Below are 20,031 nucleotides of genomic sequence, written 5' to 3' on the forward strand. Positions count from 1 at the left end.
ACTGCGCATGGGCAGGGCCTTTCCGTGATTCTCACATAGAGGGTGTTTGTTTCCAGGGACTTTTTGGTGTAGGGACTAAAAAAAGTCATCTTAGAGACTTTTTAACCAAACATGAGGGAGTACTAGGGACTAAAAGTTGCTTTTTGGGACTAAATGAAGAAGACTCTCAAGGAGAGACTTTTTTGGGACTTTTCCAACAATGCCCCTCCCTGTACCCATTGCCCCGCTGCTCCATGGTGTTGTTTGGTTGTTATTTTTCTGTATACTAGGGGTAACATGGTCATTTAATAATCTCTAGGGAGGGACTAGGGACTTTTTAGTCCCTGAAAACAAACATGGAGGAACTTTTTAGGGACTAGGAACTTTTCAGTTGGGACTAGAAAAAGTCCTAGTACTTATGAACCAAATAGGGCTATAGTTCCTTTCTCTGTTTTGGCTTTTCGGGATTTGGAGCATTCCCCTAAAAAACATGGTGCCTCTTGTAAATACATGTGCATCTCTTCTATCTAGATGCAAAGGTAGCGCGTTGCTCGAAAAAATAATTAAAAATGGTCGTGGCTAGCTCTCATCTACCCCTTGTCGGTTCTATATCCGGCATATCTCATAGTAGGGGTCCTAAGGTAGGCGTCTTGGAGCGATGATAACACGGACACAGGGTTTTTACCCAGGTACGGGCTCTCTCAAAGATATAATACCCTACATCCTGCTTTTGATTGTATTCATATGGGGGATAGTACATAGTACATGCATCTACCACGTGATTGTTTTAATGAATATTAGATGTTCTATTGACTAGCCTGGCCTCAGTTTATATACACACCGGAGGCCTAGGGTTTTAGGAGAGTCCTTGGCTTGAGCGCCAAGTCTTGTGGACTCTACTTCGTATGCGGTATGGGCTGCCTAAAGTGGTGCCCCATTAGTGAACCGCCATGGGGTCCTCGGCCCGACCCATAGGTCAGGAGACGATGTGCTGAGTACCCCCTAGTCCAGGACACCGTCACCCCCTCCCTTCACAAGTATAAGATATTTTAAATATTTTAATATAAACTGCATACGAACTGGAATAAGCGAAACAAGCACACTAAAATGTGCCTCATCCAATTTAGAGACAAAAATAGAATATTTATATTGGTGAACAGAGGTAGTAGATGAGAAATAATTGTGTCTCATCTAACTCCTACCATATAACTCACGGATAGACCAACCAAGACGCCAGCAGCCGCCTCCTTCTCCTTCAAGAAAGAAAGTTAGGGTCCGTGCCTCTCGCCGGCGTCGGCACATGTCCGTCTCGTCTCTGGTGGCCGTAGGGCCATGGAGGCGCGGTGGATCCTGACAAGGTCCGGCGGGAGGGCTCCGTTTTGAGTCGTTTTTTCAATGTTGTTAGGGTTTGTGTCCTTCTCAAAAAGGCAAGGTGATGGCGGCTCCCTGAAGATGGAATAAAGGTATCCCAGTCTAGCCCCCGTTTTGGGGTGCATCTAGAATCGTTGGTGGGCATGTGAAGGTGTGTCTCCAGCAGATCTATCTTTGGTGGATTTGTTCGGATCTCGTCGTTGTTCGTCTACGTTCGTGTGTCTCCGGTTTTGATCCTTCCGATCTACATTATTATTCATCGGCGGCGGTTACTGTTCTGGGGTGCTAATCCTATATATGGGGTCTTAGCACGGCGACATCCCGACTGTCTACTACAACAAGTTGTGCCCGACTCCAGCGATGGAAAGGCGATGACGGCGGCGCGTCTTCGGCTCGCTTCAGTACTTGTAGTCGTCGCTAGGTGGTCTACGGATCTGGATATAATTTGTATTTCTGGTGTTCGTTGTACTGTTATGATTGAAGAAGAATAGATTGAAAGTTTGCCAAAAAAAACAACATAGGACTTAGACAAGACTTCATTAAGAGGGTGTTTGTTTCCAGGGATTTATTGGTTTAGGGACTTAAAAAAGTCCCTATAAGTTCCACCTAAACCAAACACAAGGGACTTATTGGGACTTATTATGGTGATTTGAGACTTATCAAATAAGACTCTCAGGGAGGAGTTTATTGGGACTTATTCCGGGCCGGACCTACCCCGCATCGCTCCAGGCTCGTTCCCCGCACGACGCCTGCCTCTTGGTCCAATCGCCGCCGCCGCCCCGCCTCTCGCCCCGTCGCCGCCCCGCCTCTCGCCCCGTCGGCCTCGGTTCGCCGCCCCATCGCCGCCCCGCCTCGGTTCGCTCTGCTTCGGTTTGTTGCAGTGGTGCCTCCAATCGCTGGACATGCCCTCTCCTGAGCCTCGTTGCAGCGGTGCAACATGGACTTATAAGTCCCTATAAACAAACAGGTAGGGACTCGGGACTTATAAGTCCCTGTAAACAACCAGGTAAGGACTTATGACTTATAAATTGGGACTTAAAAAAGTCCTAGGACTTATTAAACAAACAAGGCCTAATTCTGAATTGGCAAATCCGATTCAAAATAGAAGCCGGGGCAAGACGAATATGCGACGGCAGGATGGAATAAGCTGCGCATTTCAGACGCGGAGTTTTGGCTCCCGGGCTCATCTGTACCCATGCTTAGAAAAAAATTCAAAACAAATACTAAAAAAATTCAAAAAAATTCAATTTTTTTGTGGTGGTAGATAATTTGATGGGTGAGGTGCGCCCCAAAAATCAACTCATTTGAGCAACTAAGCAGCTCTCGGCAAAAAAGACAAAATCAGGGTCTGTAAAAATGTGTACCGTTCACGCACTGTTTTGACCCGATTTGTCTTTTTTGTCGAGAGCTGCTCAGATGTTCAAATGAGTTGAATTTTGAGGTGCACCTTACGCGTCAAATTATCTACCACCATAAAAAGATTTGGAATTTTTTGAATTTTCTCAGTATTTTTTTTAAATTTTTTTACTGAGCGGGAGCAGAGGAGCCCGGGCTCCACGATGAATTATCGGCGCATTTCTTTCTTCCTTTCGTGCACCCCCCGCTCCCTCTCCGTCTGCCCCGGCGCGCACCGCAGCCAACGGACTCCATCCCTGTACGTACGGCATCCCAGCTGAACTGTGGGTATCCATCCCTACCCCCCGCACACCGCACAATAAAAAACTCGCCGGCGTCGGCGTCGGCGTCGGCGGGCTCACGTCAAACCGCCCTCAATCTCACCGTGCGCTCGCCGCCAAACGCGAACTGCCAGGCGCCTGGCCACGTTGGCCAGATCCTCCTATAAAGAACAGAAATCCACCGCAACCACAAATCGCTACTTTCGCCAGCAAACAGTGATCCCCCGGTTATATTTCCCACGCCGCGCCGCTCTAGCCAGCTGCACCCTCGGCCGGCATGGCCCGCCTCGCTCTCCGGCGCTTTCCGCCGCCGATGCTTCTCCTTCTCCTCGCCCTCTTCCTCGTCGCGGCGGCGGCGGCAGGGAAGGGAAAGAAGAGGGGCGGCGGCGGGCTGCGGTTCCGGCGGGAGGGCGGCACGTTCAAGGTGCTGCAGGTGGCGGACATGCACTACGCGGACGGGCGGAGCACCGCGTGCGAGGACGTGCTGCCCGAGCAGGTCGCCGGCTGCTCCGACCTCAACACCACCGCCTTCCTCTACCGCGTCATCCGCGCCGAGGACCCAGACCTCGTCGTCTTCACAGGTCCGACCTGCCCCCCACCCATCCTCCCCCTCTTCCCTGCTCTGTTATTCTGTTAATACTTCGATTAACTAGTGATTCGTTGGTGTCGCCACTTCTTCCGATTTCGAGTTAAGAATTCAGAAGTGCCATGCATTGGTGGAGTAATCCCCAAAGAATTAAGAAATCCGAAGCACGAGCTGCACTGAAATTGGGTCGGGGGAATGGAAATTCTGACCATGCCCAATCACTCATCTGCCGGGCTTTCAGTTAATTGATTGTCTGTCCACCCAGACGAAGATGAAATGGTCTGATTGATCATGACTGCGTCCACATGGAGCTAAACCCCAAACAAAGAAAGATACAAATGTAGCCGCCTTTGTGATTATCTCCAGGTTACTGTCCTGTTTTCGTCGTCTTGTTTCACGGGCGATGTTGGTGATGTTTCCAATGCTGCAAATCTAGCAACCCATTTTTTAATTATCTTTTCAGAAACACTGAGATTACGACACGCACACGCATGTGCCAGCGATAATTTGTGCTACTATGCTTTTGCAGTGATAGTAATTGTGCAGACATAAGTTTGCTTTCAGTCATAGCAGGGCAATCTTTTTTTTTTAAAAAAAACCTTTCCTCTGAAAAATTGTGCATAGATAGCATGGTTCGAAATAGTTAAATTGTGCATAGATAATTTCAACATCAGTGTTTCTTGGGCAGGTGATAACATCTACGGCGCGGATTCAACCGATGCGGCCAAATCGATGGACGCGGCGATCGCTCCAGCCATCGCCATGAACCTTCCCTGGGCTGCTGGGATTGGTAACCATGACCAGGAGGGTACCCTGTCACGGGAGGGCGTGATGCGACACCTTGTGGGCATGAAGAACACTCTTTCACGCTTCAATCCTGAAGGAGTAGAAATCGATGGCTTCGGCAATTATAATCTGGAAGTTGGTGGGGTTGAAGGAACACTGCTGGCTAACAAATCAGTGCTCAACATGTATTTTCTTGACAGTGGTGACTATTCTACCGTGCCATCCATCCCTGGTTACGGTTGGATCAAGGCTTCCCAGGAAGCTTGGTTCCAGAAAACGTCTTCGAGTCTCCAGGTGAATAAGTTTGCGGTTTGTCACCATCTTGGTGTGATGCTTCTTACACTTTCTTCTGCCATACTGAGTAGGTAGATGCTACTAGTTGCCATTGGCAACAACACATGAGAATGATCCGATGAACCATCTTAACTATGCAAAATGTTCTTGATAATTATTCTGAAGACACAACTCAAGAAATTCATGCTATTTCAAAATAGATGATCTACCTGCTTGCTGGCATTGTAGTTCTGAATACAATTGGTTTCACAGCGAGATATTTTTCGGGTTAAGTTAAATATAGAGAGATAAAAATACCAAGTTGTTTTAGTGATGATACTAGTATGGTATTCTCATTTTGTTGGTGCTATATGCATATTTATGTTACTAATTAGAATAAGAAAACTTATTGCAAAATGCAGAAAAACTACACGAGTCAACAACCCAGCCAGAAGGAGCCAGCACCTGCTCTTGCATACTTCCACATTCCATTGCCGGAGTTCAGCAGTTTCACAGAATCCAATTTCACAGGAGTGAAGCAGGAGGGTATCAGCTCACCATCAATCAACTCAGGCTTCTTTACCACCATGGTGGAAGCCGGAGATGTGAAGGCTGCCTTTATAGGACATGATCACATAAATGACTTCTGTGGGAAGCTCACTGGAATTCAGCTGTGCTACGCCGGTGGGTTCGGTTACCACGCGTATGGGAAGGCCGGGTGGTCGAGGAGAGCAAGGGTGGTGTCTGTGCAGCTTGAGAAGACAGTGACCGGCGAGTGGCAAGACGTAAAGTCTATCAAGACATGGAAGAGGCTTGACGATCAACACCTCACCACGATTGACTCCGAGGTCCTGTGGAACAAAGGCTCTAATGGTAAGACACTCACATATGCATGACAGCATGAGCATGGTGCTATTTCTAGCATGCATTACAGTGCTATTGTGATACTTGGATGGATAATAAATGGTCCACTTTCTTGTGAATTATGATAGATAGTATGAAATTACTGTACTGATCGAACAAACATGTTTTCAAAACCAAAACTTATGTAAGTGTTGCTAATTGGCAGGGAGGGGCAGGAAGGATCATGACAGAAGCTGAGTTCAGGATGGGGACAGTGAATGCTGCATCCTATTCCTACCTCTACTCATCATGTGTGCTGTTGGTGTTCAGCTTATTACGGAGTCCGTAACCGTGTAAATGAAAACAGATAGTACGCGACATGTATACTCAAGTTCTCAGAGTTGTAGCTTTTCACGTCAAGAAAAAAAGGCGGGTATCATGGATTCGGTGTGATTCAGTACATATCTCACTCTTTGCAAATGGTCTCGGATGTCGGAAGTTAATGAGAATACCGATGCTAATGCGGCCTGTATCTTCTCTCATAAGTTTATTACCTGCAATGGTGTCTGAACTGTTGAGTAGAAACAAGAACCTCATTGATGTGTTTCTAGCATCAACGTAGATCTCACCTCCACTTTGCCGCCAGATGCAGCAACCAGATAAGTTGGACGCAAACTGAACCCCAATGCATTACCCGAGTGACAGGTTCAGAGGACTGAACTGCCAATTTCTTCAGTAAGTTCGAATTCAGACAGCAAAGCAGGAAACTTTTGGAGGACAAAGGGGAGAAACTTGGAGCCATGACAGATACTCCTGTAGGCCAACCAGGAACACTGGCGTCTAGGGTTTGAACCCAATGCGTAGGTGATGATTCCCAAGTCTCTGGAATAGTGGCTTTATTTTGCATTTCCTTATTTAATTTCCGGTAACGATTAGTCGCGTCCATCTTTGAGATCCAACCCAGTCATTCTGCTCTGTAACTCAAAGAAAAAACTGTAATGAAATTCCTGTGGAGTTGAGTCTGTCAAACACTAGACACCTCAAATGGCTCTATGCGAGTTTGTTTTCTTTGCAAATCAGGTACTAGCACATTTCTCATGCACAAGTTCTGCCATTTTAGTTTATGTTCATTGCTCTCAGCTCCTATGTGTCCTCAGTCGGCAGGCTTGCATCATTGTTCGGTCTTTTGGTCCTGAGATCTTAGTTATATATAGTCTTCAGACCCTCAGTTTTATTATTTCTCTGTGTGTATCAGTGTTTTTAGTCGTATTCAATCATATTTATGTCTGTCCTTGGTCTCTTGTTTCTTCGCACATATTCAGTTTACAAAATGGTCCATGGCTGCGTGTGATTGCCCACAGATTAGTATTGATCGTTAATCCGAAAATCCATCTCTACACCCGAGCTCATCTGCACCCACGCTGACGGAAAAAATCAAAACAAATACTAGAAAAATTCAAAAAAATCCTAATTTTTTTTGTGCGGTAGAAACTTTGATGCATGAGGTCCGCTCCTATTTTCATATCATTTGGATATCTGAGCAGCTCTCGATAAAAAGACAAACTGAGGGTCCGTAAAAAAGTTTACTGTTCATGTACTGTTTTGGTCTAATTTGTCTTTTTGCTAAGAGCTTCTCATGTGTCCAAATGATTTGAAATTTAGAGCGGGCCTCACACACCAAATTGTGTACCACTCAAAATAAAATTGGAATTTTTTGAATTTTTATACTATATTTTTATGATTTTTTTCTAACCAGGTGCAGATGAGTCTGGGCACCGAGACACCTCTTATTCGTTAATCATCCTATTTCTGTGTGTATGCTTTGTAGTATAAGCTATGCATCGGCGAGATATTTGCAGACGATATCAATAAGGGTGGGGTCACCAAAGATAGTCTCCTCTTCTTCTGGATTGCATGGCCTTGTGACCTTCTCCCCTTCGTACTAACAATTGTCGTCCGCTGAATCGACCACAACCACAGCATGCTGTGTCCAGTGGTAGCAGAACCCGGTTGGAGCATCGCTTGGCCATGAGGAAAGGCGTTGCTGCGCCGAGAGGTTTCTCCACAACCAGAACATGGTATGCTGCCTCGAGGTTAGAGCATTTCCAGCCGCCGCCCCGGGCTGCCTTTTTTATCGCCCGCGCCCAAAAATGGCTCAGTCGCGTCCCTAGGACGTCGAATTCCGTTAGTTCGGCCCATTTTTTGGCCCAGCGATCCCAAACCGAACTCAGCGCACTAGGGGGCACCTGGAGGCTCCGGCGGAGGGAAAAGTGGTGCGTGGGCCACCATTGTCAGACGAGAAACGCCTTTTTCCCTCCTAGATTCGACCCGCGAGGTGTTTGGTGATTTCCCTGTTCGGCGATGGACTCCGACAAGGAGGAGGCGTTCGCAGCTCTGACGGAGGAGGAAGCCGAGGCCGACACCGACGACGAAGAGAACCTCATGATCCTCGCCGCTTTGGCCAGCCTGTTCGTGAACAATGCAAAGCGGCGGCGAGGTGGCTCGGCATCGGGCCACCGCAAGAGCAAGCAGAGGCATCGAATGGAGGGCTATTGCTTGCTCTACGTCGACTACTTCGCCGACGCTCCACTGCACGGCAAGAAAGTGTTTCGGCGCCGTTATTGGATGAGCCGGAAACTCTTCCTGGGGATTGTGAACGCCATCCGGGAGTTCGACAACTATTTCATTTGCAAGAAGGATTGCACCTGCACAATGCACAACAGCTATGAGGATACTTGCACACGAAGCTCCCGATGATATACAGGAAGACTATGGACGCATGGCTGCTACTTATCGGTTTGGTTTTTCCTTGAAGAGGAAAGGGTGATGCAGCAGACCCTCGGTTTGAGAACCAAGGTCTTGATAACCCACAAGTATAGGGGATCGCAACAGTTTTCGAGGGTAGAGTATTCAACCCAAATTTATTGATTCGACACAAGGGGAGCCAAAGAATATTCTCAAATATTATCAGCTGAGTTGTCAATTCAACCACACCTGAAAGACTTAATATCTGCAGCAAAGCATTTAGTAGCAAAGTAGTACGGAAGTAACGGTAACAGTGACAAAAGTAACAGTGGCAGCGGAAAAGTAATGAAGTAAAGATCAATATGTGAAAGCCTCGTAGGCAATGGATCAATGATGGATAATTATATCGGATGGCATTCATCATGCAACGGTTATAACATAGTGTGACACAGAACGAGCTCCAATTCATCAATATAATGTAGGCATGTATTCCGAATATAGTCATACGTGCTTATGGAAAAGAACTTGCATGACATCTTTTGTCCTACCCTCCCGTGGCAGCGGGCCCTATTGGAAACTAAGGGATATTAAGAACTCCTTTTAATAGAGTACCTTGACCAAAGCATTAACATTTAGTGAATACATGAACTCCTCAAACTACGGTCATCACCGGGAGTGGTCCCGACTATTGTCACTCCGGGGTTGCCGGATCATAACTCGTAGTAGGTGACTATAACTTGCAATATCGGATCAAGAACACAAATATATTCATGAAAACATAATAGGTTCAGATCTCAAATCATGGCACTCAGGGCCTAGTGACAAGCATTAGGCATAGCAAAGTCATAGCAACATCAATCTTAGAACATAGTGGATACTAGGGATCAAATCCTAACAAAACTAACTCTATTACATGGTAAATCTTATCCAACCCATCACCGTCCAGCAAGCCTACGATGGGATTACTCATGCACGGCGGTGAGCATCATGAAATTGGTGATGGAGGATGGTTGATGATGACGATGGTAATGGATTCCCCTCTCCGGAGCCCTGAATGGACTCCAGATCTGCCCTCCCGAGGAAGAACAGGGCTTGGCGGTGGCTTTGTATCATAAAACCCGATGAATCCTTTTCTCTGATTTTTTTATCCCCGAAAGTGAATATATGGAGTTGTAGTTGAGGTCGGTGGAGGTCCAGGGGGCCCACAAGGTCGGAGGGCGCGCCCCTCACCTTGTGACCAGGGTGTGGGCCCCCTTCACTTGATTCTTTCGCCAATTTTTTTATTAATTCCAAAACTTATCCCCGTGAGGTTTCAGATCATTCTGAGAACTTTTTATTCTGCACAAAAATAACACCATGGTAATTCTGCTGAAAACAACGTCAGTCCGGGTTAGTTCCATTCAAATTATGCAAGTTAGAGTCCAAAACAAGGACAAAAGAGTTTGAAAAAGTAGATACGATAGAGACGTATGAGGTATCAATCCAGTAGGAGGTACACGCAAGTCTTCAATCTATGCACTTGCACAAACAATCAAACACTTGCACCCAATGCAATAAAGGGGTTGTCAATCCCTTCAAGGTCACTTGCAAGGATGAGATCTGAAGGAGATAGATATAAAAGATTACTAAAATGTAAAACAAAATAAAAGTAAATAAAACTCAGCGAGGTATTTTGGGTTTTTTGGTTTATAGATCTGAAAATATATGATGGAAAATAGATCCGGGGGGCATAGGTTTCACTAGAGGCTTCTCTCTTCAAAGAAAGCATACGGTGGGTGAACAAATTACTGTCGAACAATTGATAGAAAAGCATAAAGTTATGACAATATCCAAGGAAATGATTATGAATATAGGCATCACGTCCGTGTCAAGTAGACCGAAACGATTTTGCATCTACTACTATTACTCCAAACATCGATAGCTATCCAGCATGCATCTAGAGTATTAAGTTCATAAGAACGGAGTAACACCTTAAGTAAGATGACATGATGTAGAGGGACAAACTCAAGCAATATGATGAAAACCCATCTTTTTACCCTTGATGACAACAATACAATACGTGCCTTATTACCCCTACTATGTCACTGGGTGAGGACACCGCAAAATTGAACCCAAAACTAAGCACCTCTCCCATTGCAAGAAGAACCAATCTAGTTGGCCAAACCAAACCTACAAAGATATCAAATCGTGCATATAAGAATTCAGAGAAGATTCAAATAATATTCATAGATAATTTGATCATAAATCCACAATTCATCGGATCTCGACAAACATACCGCAAAAGATTATTACATTGGATAGATCTCCAAGAACATCGAGGAGAACATTATATTGAAGATCAAAAAGAGAGAAGAAGTTATCTAGTTACTAGCTATGGACCCGTAGGTCTGAGGTAAACTACTCACGCTTCATCGAAAGGGCAATAGAGTTGATGTAGAAACCCTCTGTGACCGAATCCCCCTCCGACAGGATGCCGGAAAAGGCCCCAAGATGGGATCTCACGGGTACATAAGGTTACGACGGCGGAAAAGTATTATGGTGGACGCTTCTGGTCGTTTGAGAATATTTCTAAATTTATAGGCCAAGAATTAGGGTTAAAGGAGCTCCGAGAGACCCACAAGCCCTCAGGGCGCCCCCTAGGGCGCGCCCCTGAGGCTTGTGGCCGCCTCGGGACTCCTCTGACTTCATCTCCAAGTCCTACGTGTGTCTTCTGGTCCAAAAAAAATCACCGCAAAAATTTTATTTCGTTTGGACTCTGTTTGATATTTTTTTTCTGTAAAACTCAAAAACAAGGGAAAAACAGAATCTGGCACTGGGCTCTAGGTTAATAGGTTAGTCCAAAAATAATATAAAATAGCATATTAATGCTTATAAAACATCCAAAACAAATAATATAATAGCATGAAACAATAAAAATTATAGACACGTTCGAGAGGTATCAAGCATCCCCAAGCTTAATTCCTACTCGTCCTCGAGTAGGTAAATGATAAAAATAGAATTTTTGATGTGGAATGCTACCTAACATATTTGTTCATGTACTTTTATTTATTGTGGCATGAATATTCAGATCCATAAGATTCAAAACAAAAGTTTAATATTAACATAAAAACAATAACACTTCAAGCATACTAATAAAGCAATCACGTCTTCTCAAAAAAACATGGCTAAAGAAAGTTATCCCTACAAAATCATATAGTCTGGCTATGCTTCATCTTCATCACACAAAGTATTAAATCATGCACAACCCCGGGTTTTAGTCAAGCAATTGTTTCATACTTTAGTATTCTCAAACCTTTTCAACTTCCATGCTATACATGAGCGTGAGCCATGGATATAGCACTATAGGCATAATAGGATATGGTGGTTGTGAAGAAGACAAAAAGAAGAAGATAGTCTGATATCAACTAGGCATATCAATGGGCTATGGAGATGCCCATCAATAGATATCAATGTGAGTGAGTAGGGATTGCCATGCAACGGATGCACTAGAGTTATAAGTGTATGAAAGCTCAAAAAGAAACTAACTGGGTGTGCATCCAACTTGCTTGCTCACGAAGACCTAGGGCAATTCGAGGAAGCTCATCGTTGGAATATACAAGCCAAATTCTATAATAAAAAATTCCCACTAGTATATGAAAGTGACAACATATGAGACTCTCTATCATGAAGATCATGGTGCTACTTTGAAGGACAAGTGTGGTAAAAGGATAGTAGCATTGTCCCTTCTCTCTTTTCTCTCATTTTTTTATTTTGGGCTCTTTGGCCTCTTTTTTTCTCTTTTTTTGTTTGGGCTTCTTTTGGCCTCTTTTATTTTTTGTAAAGTACGGAGACTCATCCCAACTTGTGAGTAGTTTCCATCATCATTTCCTCACATGGGACAATACTCTAATAATGATAATCATCACACTTTTATTTACTTACAGCTCAAGAATTACAACTCGATTCTAGAACAAAATATGACTATATAAATGCCTCATGCTATAAGAACAATATGACAATGATGGTGCGTGTCATAATAAATGAAATAATGGAAGTTGCATGGCAATATATCTCGGAATGTCTATGAAAATTCCATAATAGATAGGTATGATTGCTATTTTGAGGAAGGTAAATGGTGGGTTTAATGCACCAACGAGAATTGTGGTACTAGAGAGGATAGCAATGGTGGAAGCGCGAGAGTGCGTATAATCCATGAACTCAATATTAGTCATAAAGAACTCACATACTTATTGCAAAAATTTATTAGTCATCGAAACAAAGTACTACACGCATGCTCCTAGGGGAAGCCTTGGTAGGAGTTAACCACCGTGATCCCGACCTCCACACAAAGGAAGACAATCAATAACTAAATCATGCTCCGACTTCATCACATAACGGTTCACCATACGTGCATGCTACGGGAATCACAACTTTAACACAAGTATTTCTATCAATCCATAATTACTCACTAGCATGACTCTAATATCACCATCTTTATATCTCAAAACAAATGCAAGGAATCAAACTTCTCATAGTATTCAATGCTCTTTACATGAAAGTTTTTATTATATCCCTTTTCGATGTCCATCATATTAGGACTAAAATTCATAACCTAAGCAAATTACCACGTTGTTTACAGACTCTCAAAATAATATAAGTGAAGCATGGGAGTTCATCAATTTCAATAAAATAAAGCCACCACCGTGCTCTAAAAAGATATAAGTGAATCACTAGAGCAAAATTGCCTAGCTCAAAAGATATAAGTGAAGCACATAGAGTATTCTAATAAAACACGATTCATGCGTGTCCCTCTCAAAAGGTGTGTACATCAAGGATGATTGTGGCAAACTAAAAAGCAAAGACTCATATCATACAAGGCGCTCCAAGCAAAACACATATCATGTGGTGAATAAAAATATAGCCTCAAGTAAATTTACCGATGGATTGAAGACGGATGAGGGGATGTCATCCGGGGCATCCCCAAGCTTAGATGCTTGGTTGTCCTTGAATATTAATTTGGGGTGCCTTGGGCATCCCCGAGCTTAGGCTCTTGCCATTCCTTATTCCATAGTCCATCAAATCTCTACCCAAAACTTGAAAACTTCACAAAACAAAACTCAGCAGAAAACTCATGAGATCCGTTAGTATAAGAAAATAAATCATCATTTTTTGGTACTTTTGTGAACTCATTATTTATTTATACTGGTGTAATATCTACTGTATTCCAATTCCTCCATGGTTCATAACCCCCGATACTACCCATAGATTCATCAAAATAAGTAAACACCACATAGAAAACATAATCAGTTAAATACACAACATTTTGTAGCAATCTGGAAACTTCTTATAATTCTGTAACTCCAAAAATTCTGAAAAATTTAGGAAAACCTGGGCAATTTGTATATCATTCTTGTGTAAAAATTCAGATCAAAAGCACGCTTATGTGATTTTCTAAAATTGTTTTACTGAATTGTTTTACTGGGCTCAAAAATTTCTGATTTTCAGCAAATCAAATCAACAATCTTCCAAACTATCCCAAAGGTCTTACTTGGCAAAAACGCTAAATTAAAACATAAAAACACATCTAACCAGAGGCTAGATGATAAATTTATTGGAAAACAGGAACCAAAAAGTAGAAAAAAATTTAAAATTGGGTTGCCTCCCAACAAGCATTATTGTTTAACGCCCCTAGCTAGGCATAAAACATATATATAAGTATTATCATAATAATAAGGGATATCATCCATGCTCATCTCATACTCCCTTTTTTCAGCGGAAAGTTTCCTTTGTGGTAAGCAAAAATAATCAAAAGGGCTAAATTTAATAGGATAAAGATCCCTAAGATCAAGTTTGGGAGGAATTGCTTCCTCCTTCGGCCCCTTGTATTTTATAATCAACTCATCATTATAAGCATTCGTTTGGTGGAACGTCATAAGCCCATCTCTTAATACAAACCCTAATCTGTTGTTTTGTATAACAAAATTATCATTGAGTTCAAAAATCTTATCAACCAAAACCTCGGTAGGAACCCTTTTTCTTAAATTTTCATTATAGGCAACATAATTGGGAGATTGCAATTGCATTATTTCCTCTTGATTAAAAAGGATCTCCTCTATGTGGGGACAACCACCATTTATTTTATAATGTGCAAAAATTTCACTAGCTTCTTTCATAATGAATCTAAAATCATGAGCTGGAAATATAGTGGCGGCGCGCTTAACAGAGGCATGCTGAATATTGAAGAACTCTAGAACAATCCTTTATATGCACGGATGCATATGAATAAATTGTCTTTCAAGTTTAATTATAAGCAAAGTTATTGCATCTGCAGGGCTATTAGTTTTATTAAGAATAGCTCCTCCTAGCGTAGGTAACGTACCGGCATAAGTAAAGAAATCTTGAATCACCCCTTTTCCAATAATATTACCGCTACCCACACGGAGGTTTTAGTATGGATAATAGTGGGTCCTTCATGATGATCATTATTGGCAAAATCATTAAAACCTTCCTCAAGATTATTGCTTTCTTTTTCGACGATAAACTCCTCAGATTCAGACATGATGGCAACAAAAATCCAGCAAACGAGGAATCAAAAAGCAAACGAAAAGACGAACGGAAGAAGGGCGAATGAAAAGGCGAACAGAATGATTCTTCAGATCGATTCAAGGATTCAACGGCAACGATTGCGGCTCCGTGACGCTGGTCCTTAGAGGCACGTGCACAGATTTCTTGGCTGTCATCAACAAGGTCAGGCGGCTCGTTCTAACAGCGGCAATGATCGTTCGGTGATCCATGGACCTATATAATTTTTATTATGATTGGTGTGTTTTGTACTTCAAATGAATCCCTTTTGAAAAAAAAAAGGAAGCCGAATATGCCATGGCGGGATGGAATAAGCTGCGCCTTTCTTCAGCTGGTGCACCGTTCGTCCGTCCCCGTCTCCGTCGCGACCAGCGGAAGTCGCCGGCATCCCAGCTGAACTCTGAATATTCATCCACCCCCGCCCACAGGCCCATAAAAAAACTCGTCGGTGTCGGCGTCCTCACATCAAACCGCGCTCAATCTCAATCTCACCGTGGACTCGCCGCCAAACACGAACTGGCAGGCGGCAGGTGCCCAGCCACGTTAGCCAGATCCTCCTGCAAAGAACAGAAATCCCCCGGTTATTTCCCACTCCGCTCCACTCGTCCGAACCACGCCGCGCAAGCCAGCTGCATCCTCGGCCGGCATGGCCCGCCTCGGCCTCCGGCGCTTTCCGCCGCTGATGCTCCTCCTCCTCCTCGGCCTCTTCCTCGACGCGGCGGCCGCGGCGGGGAAGGGAAAGAGGACGGGCGGCGACGGCGGCGGCAGGCTGCGGTTCCGGCGGGAGAGCGGCACGTTCAAGGTGCTGCAGGTGGCGGACATGCACTACGGGGACGGGCGGAGCACCGGGTGCGAGGACGTGCTGCCCGAGCAGGTCCCCGGCTGCTCCGACCTCAGCACCACCGCCTTCCTCTACCGCCTCCTCCGCGCCGAGGACCCCGACCTCGTCGTCTTCACCGGTCCGACCCCCACCCACCCATCCTCCTCCTCCTCTTCCCCTGCTCTGCTAATACTACTTCGATTAAGAAATCCGAAGCAGAAGCTGCACTGAAATTGGGTCGGGAAAACTGAAATTCTGACCATGCCCAATCGCTCATCCGCTGAGATGGTCTCAATGATTGGTCCGTCCATCCAGGGAAGAAGATGAAATGGTCCCATTGATCATGTCTGCGTCCACATGGAGCTAAACCCCAAATACTTACTACTAGGAAAGATACAAATGTAGCTGCCTTTGTGAATAGAAATTTACTAGGAAGATGTCAAGCCCTGACTTCGCTCCCGGCTTCTTATTACAAAGAACTGCCAGCGGATTTTGTTGCTATTACCAAAGGGTTTGGTGGAAAATAGATCTGGTCCGCGCCCGATCTGGCCCGTTGGCTTCTGTTGGCGGCGAGGATGGTGGCTCTGGCATGGTGGTTGCGCCGCCAGCCACGTTGGAGGTGTTTGGGCTAGCGGGTTAGGGTATTGCGTTGTTGCAGAGGCCGGGTGTAATAGGTATCTTCACGATATTAATATATTCCCTTTATCGAAAAAGGTCGACGGCGCTGCTGTCGGATTGCGTGGGGTGCGGGGTATAGGTTGCTCCGGGCGAAAGCCTGATGACGCGGCATCCGTGGACGTTGCTTACCCTCTTGGGGGGTTGTCGTGGAGCTCTCCTCTCTCCCCGGCCTCGGAGGCCATCTTCGGGTGAAGACCTTGGACCTGCGGTGCAGGGTTGGATAACGGCGTCGATCCATGTCACTCCCCCTCTTGAGGGCGTCGTCTTGAAGATGGTGACTCCCTGCGTGCTTTCCCAGGGCTGGACATACACGTTATCGTGTTTGGCAGCGGTCAATTGGCGATATGGAGGTCCAAGGTGATGACCTGTTTTCTCTTGGTCTCGCTGTGGCGTGCGGAGTCGGAGCTGCCTTGGAAGAGCCTAGGCGGCAACGATGACAGATGTTTGGTGGTCCTCGAGGAGGTCTTCGGCGGCACGAGCCCTGCATATTTCTTCTGCATTTGGTAGTCCTCAAAGTCGGAGCTGTCTCGTCGATGCTCCTGGTGGCCAACTGTTTGGCATAGGTCGATGCGGACTTGATGCAGGTTGTTGCGGGGTGTGCCTCGCCGATGGGGATTTGCGGGTGAAGTCGGAGTCGCTGGCTCGCGGAGGAGTGATGACGATGACGCCTGTAGTCCGCCTCGATGGTGCTCCTCTCTCGGCGGCGTGTGTGAGTCTTGTGTGGATAGCCAGGTTGGCCAGTGTTGCCCCTTTGTGAGATGTAGCGTTTTTCGTCCCGTTTTCCGCAATTAACCGGGCAATTCTCTTCTTCTTTATTAATGAGATGAGGCAAAGCTTTTGCCTCCGTTTTGAAAAATAATAATTCAACAACAGTGTTTTCTGGGCAGGCGATAACATTTTTGGCGCGGATTCAACCGATGCGGCCAAGTCGATGGACGCAGCCATCGCCCCGGCAATCGCCATGAACATTCCCTGGGCTGCTGTGCTCGGTAACCATGACCAGGAGGGCACCCTGTCGCGGGAGGGCGTGATGCGCCACCTTGTAGGCATGAAGAACACCCTGTCACGCTTCAACCCTGAAGGAGTAGAGATCGACGGCTACGGAAATTATAACCTGGAAGTTGCTGGGGTCGAAGGAACACAGGTGGCTAACAAATCAGTGCTCAACCTGTATTTTCTCGACAGTGGTGACCATTCTACTGTATGGTGGATCCCTGGTTATGGTTGGATCAAGGCTTCACAGCAAGCTTGGTTCAAGCAAACCTCTTTGAGTCTGCAGGTAAATAAATTAGTGATTGGTCACCATCTTGGTGTGATGCTCACTCCTTACACTTTCTACTGCCATACTGAGTAGGTGGATGCTGTTTTGCTATCAGCAACAACACAATAATTATGTGTTGAACCACATTAACTCTGCAAAATGTTGTCGCTATTTGTTCTGAAGACATAACTCAAGAAATTCATGCTATTTCAGAATACATGTATATATGTTTGTTGGCCTGGTACAGTAGTTCCGAATACAGTTGGTTTCAAAATATTTTCTGGGTTAAGTTGAGTATAGAGAGATAAGAATACCAGGTTGTTTTCATGGTGACACTAGTATGGTAATCTCATTTTGTTGGTGCTATGTAGTACATATTTTTGTTACAAGTTAAAATAACAAAACTCACAATAAAATGCAGAAAAACTACAGGAATGAAGAACCCAGGCAGAAGGAGCCAGCACCTGCTCTTGCATACTTCCACATTCCATTGCCGGAGTTCAGAAGCTTCACAGCATCCGATTTCACAGGAGTGAAGCAGGAGAGTATCAGCTCGCCATCAATCAACTCCGGTTTCTTTACCATGATGGTGGAAGCCGGAGATGTGAAGGCTGCCTTCATAGGACATGATCACATAAATGACTTCTGCGGGAAGCTCACCGGTATTCAGCTCTGCTATGCCGGTGGGTTAGGTTACCATGCGTACGGGAAGGCGGGGTGGTCCAGGAGAGCAAGAGTGGTGTCTATGCAGCTTGAGAAGACAGTGAGTGGCGAGTGGCAAGGCGTGAAGTCTATCAAGACATGGAAGAGGCTTGATGATCAACACCTCACCACAATCGACTCCGAGGTCCTGTGGAACAGAGGCTCTAATGGTAAGACGCTCACACATGCATGAGCATGGTGCTATGGAATAGAGGCTTGATAACAGTACTAACACTAGTGCTCCCTCCGTCTGCAAATACTTGTCATCAAAATGGATGAAAGGAGATGTATCTAGACGTATTTTAGTTCTAGATACACCCCTTTTTATTCATTTTGATGACAAGTATTTTCGGACGGAGGGAGTATTAGACAGAGTGAACATGATAATAACATGGTCCACTCTCTTGTAGTAGTAGATAATAGTAGTATGAAATTACTGTACTGATCGAAGGGGCGTATGTTTTCAGAACCACAACTTATCTAAAGTGTTGCTGATTGTCATTGTCAGGAAGGCGCAGGAAGGATCATGACAGAAGCTGAGTTCAGGATTGGGGACAGCGAGTGAGTGATGCGTCCTACCTCTGCTCGTCATGTGTGCTGGTGGTGCTTAGCTTATTACGAAATTAGCAACCGTGTAAACGAAAACAGATGGTATGCTTCATGTATACGCAGGTTCGTAGCATTGTAATTGTTCGCATATAAAGAAAGAAAAAGGTGAACCATTATTTGATTTTTCTTTTCTTTTTGAGCGGGTGAACCATGATTTGATGTAGTATCAAATGTCACTCTCTGCAAATGGGCTTGGGTGTCGAAAGAAAATTTGTGCAGCATGGGCCTTACCATTGTAACGTTTGCAGAACATTCCAGCAACACAATTGATGCACTGCGGGCTGGGTAGTAAAGGCAAATTGATGAACTGCTCCCTTGCAAAAAGAAAAAAGAAAACTTGATGCACTGATGCATAGATGAGTTGTAACGTTCCCCACAAGCAGCAAAGCGTACCCAACCCTTCTAACAAATAAATCACAATCTCTAATTTTGGAGCTCTCAGTCAATTTTGAGTTTGATTTATGATTTTGACTAGGTCAACGATTTTGATTGAGGTTATTTTGAATTTGGTTCATAGTTTTATTCAATTGAGGTGTTCAATTTTGGATCTGGTTCACAATTTTAATTGGGTCAACGATTTCGATTGAGGTGTCAAATTTTAAATTTGGTTCATGATTAAATCAATGGGCAACAACCAGCCTATAAAAACACATGACCCTCTCACCACCTGGCAAAAAATAATCATAAATATGCGACATTGTAATACCAATATAGTACATGTGTCGTCAGCGCAAGAAACTTTCTCACACACACATGGGTTGATTTAATAGACAATATAGAATCTCACATCTAGAAAAGGCCCACCAAAACACCGCATTATTAAAAAAATAGAAAACATAAATCATCATCACTTTCATGCTCCAAATCAAATATAAAACTTATGAGCCGTAGCAAAGCGCGCGCAACCCTTCTATCAAGCATGCCCGGCTGCCCTACAGTTAGAACTACACGGTGCTTATGTTTCGGAGGAGGTTTCCAGACTCCTCCATTGTCCCTTTTTTTTGTGGGGAACAAGAGTTGCTTTAGCTTGCACTAACAGCCTGGGTTGTATCCTCAGTAACAACCATTTCATTAAAGAGGTCATTATCCTAATATACTTTTTTTAGCAAAGGTTTAGTATTGCCTCTTACTCAGCAGGTTT

At 44.6% G+C, this 20,031-nt stretch overlaps 2 protein-coding genes across 2 annotated transcripts; both read left to right on the plus strand.

Moving 5' to 3' along the window:
* Positions 1–3,015: 3,015 nt before the first annotated feature.
* Positions 3,016–6,085, plus strand: LOC123112824 (probable inactive purple acid phosphatase 29). Its single transcript, XM_044533926.1, has 4 exons — positions 3,016–3,607; positions 4,301–4,692; positions 5,094–5,544; positions 5,741–6,085. Exons 1-4 carry the CDS (start codon positions 3,304–3,306, stop codon positions 5,770–5,772), a joined length of 1,179 nt encoding a protein of 392 aa, XP_044389861.1. The 5' UTR covers positions 3,016–3,303; the 3' UTR covers positions 5,773–6,085.
* A 9,118-nt stretch (positions 6,086–15,203) lies between these two features.
* LOC123112826 (probable inactive purple acid phosphatase 29) lies at positions 15,204–19,111 on the plus strand. The gene is made up of 4 exons (XM_044533927.1): positions 15,204–15,779; positions 17,206–17,597; positions 18,001–18,451; positions 18,790–19,111. Exons 1-4 carry the CDS (start codon positions 15,467–15,469, stop codon positions 18,819–18,821), a joined length of 1,188 nt encoding a protein of 395 aa, XP_044389862.1. The 5' UTR covers positions 15,204–15,466; the 3' UTR covers positions 18,822–19,111.
* The last annotated feature ends 920 nt before the right edge of the window (positions 19,112–20,031 follow it).

The sequence above is a fragment of the Triticum aestivum genome, chromosome 5B (assembly GCF_018294505.1).
Source record: "Triticum aestivum cultivar Chinese Spring chromosome 5B, IWGSC CS RefSeq v2.1, whole genome shotgun sequence".
Taxonomy (NCBI): Eukaryota; Viridiplantae; Streptophyta; class Magnoliopsida; order Poales; family Poaceae; genus Triticum; species Triticum aestivum.

What these genes read in the sequence shown, in the direction of transcription:
- LOC123112824 (XM_044533926.1), top strand. Translation starts at nt 3,304, where the DNA reads ATGGCCCGCCTCGCTCTCCGGCGCTTTCCGCCGCCGATGCTTCTCCTT. An exon ending in AGACCTCGTCGTCTTCACAG is followed by an intron (nt 3,608 to 4,300) that starts GTCCGACCTGCC and finishes TTTCTTGGGCAG; the next exon opens with GTGATAACATCTACGGCGCG. An exon ending in AAACGTCTTCGAGTCTCCAG is followed by an intron (nt 4,693 to 5,093) that starts GTGAATAAGTTT and finishes TGCAAAATGCAG; the next exon opens with AAAAACTACACGAGTCAACA.
- LOC123112826 (XM_044533927.1), top strand. Translation starts at nt 15,467, where the DNA reads ATGGCCCGCCTCGGCCTCCGGCGCTTTCCGCCGCTGATGCTCCTCCTC. An exon ending in CGACCTCGTCGTCTTCACCG is followed by an intron (nt 15,780 to 17,205) that starts GTCCGACCCCCA and finishes TTTTCTGGGCAG; the next exon opens with GCGATAACATTTTTGGCGCG. An exon ending in GTGGAACAGAGGCTCTAATG is followed by an intron (nt 18,452 to 18,789) that starts GTAAGACGCTCA and finishes TGTCATTGTCAG; the next exon opens with GAAGGCGCAGGAAGGATCAT.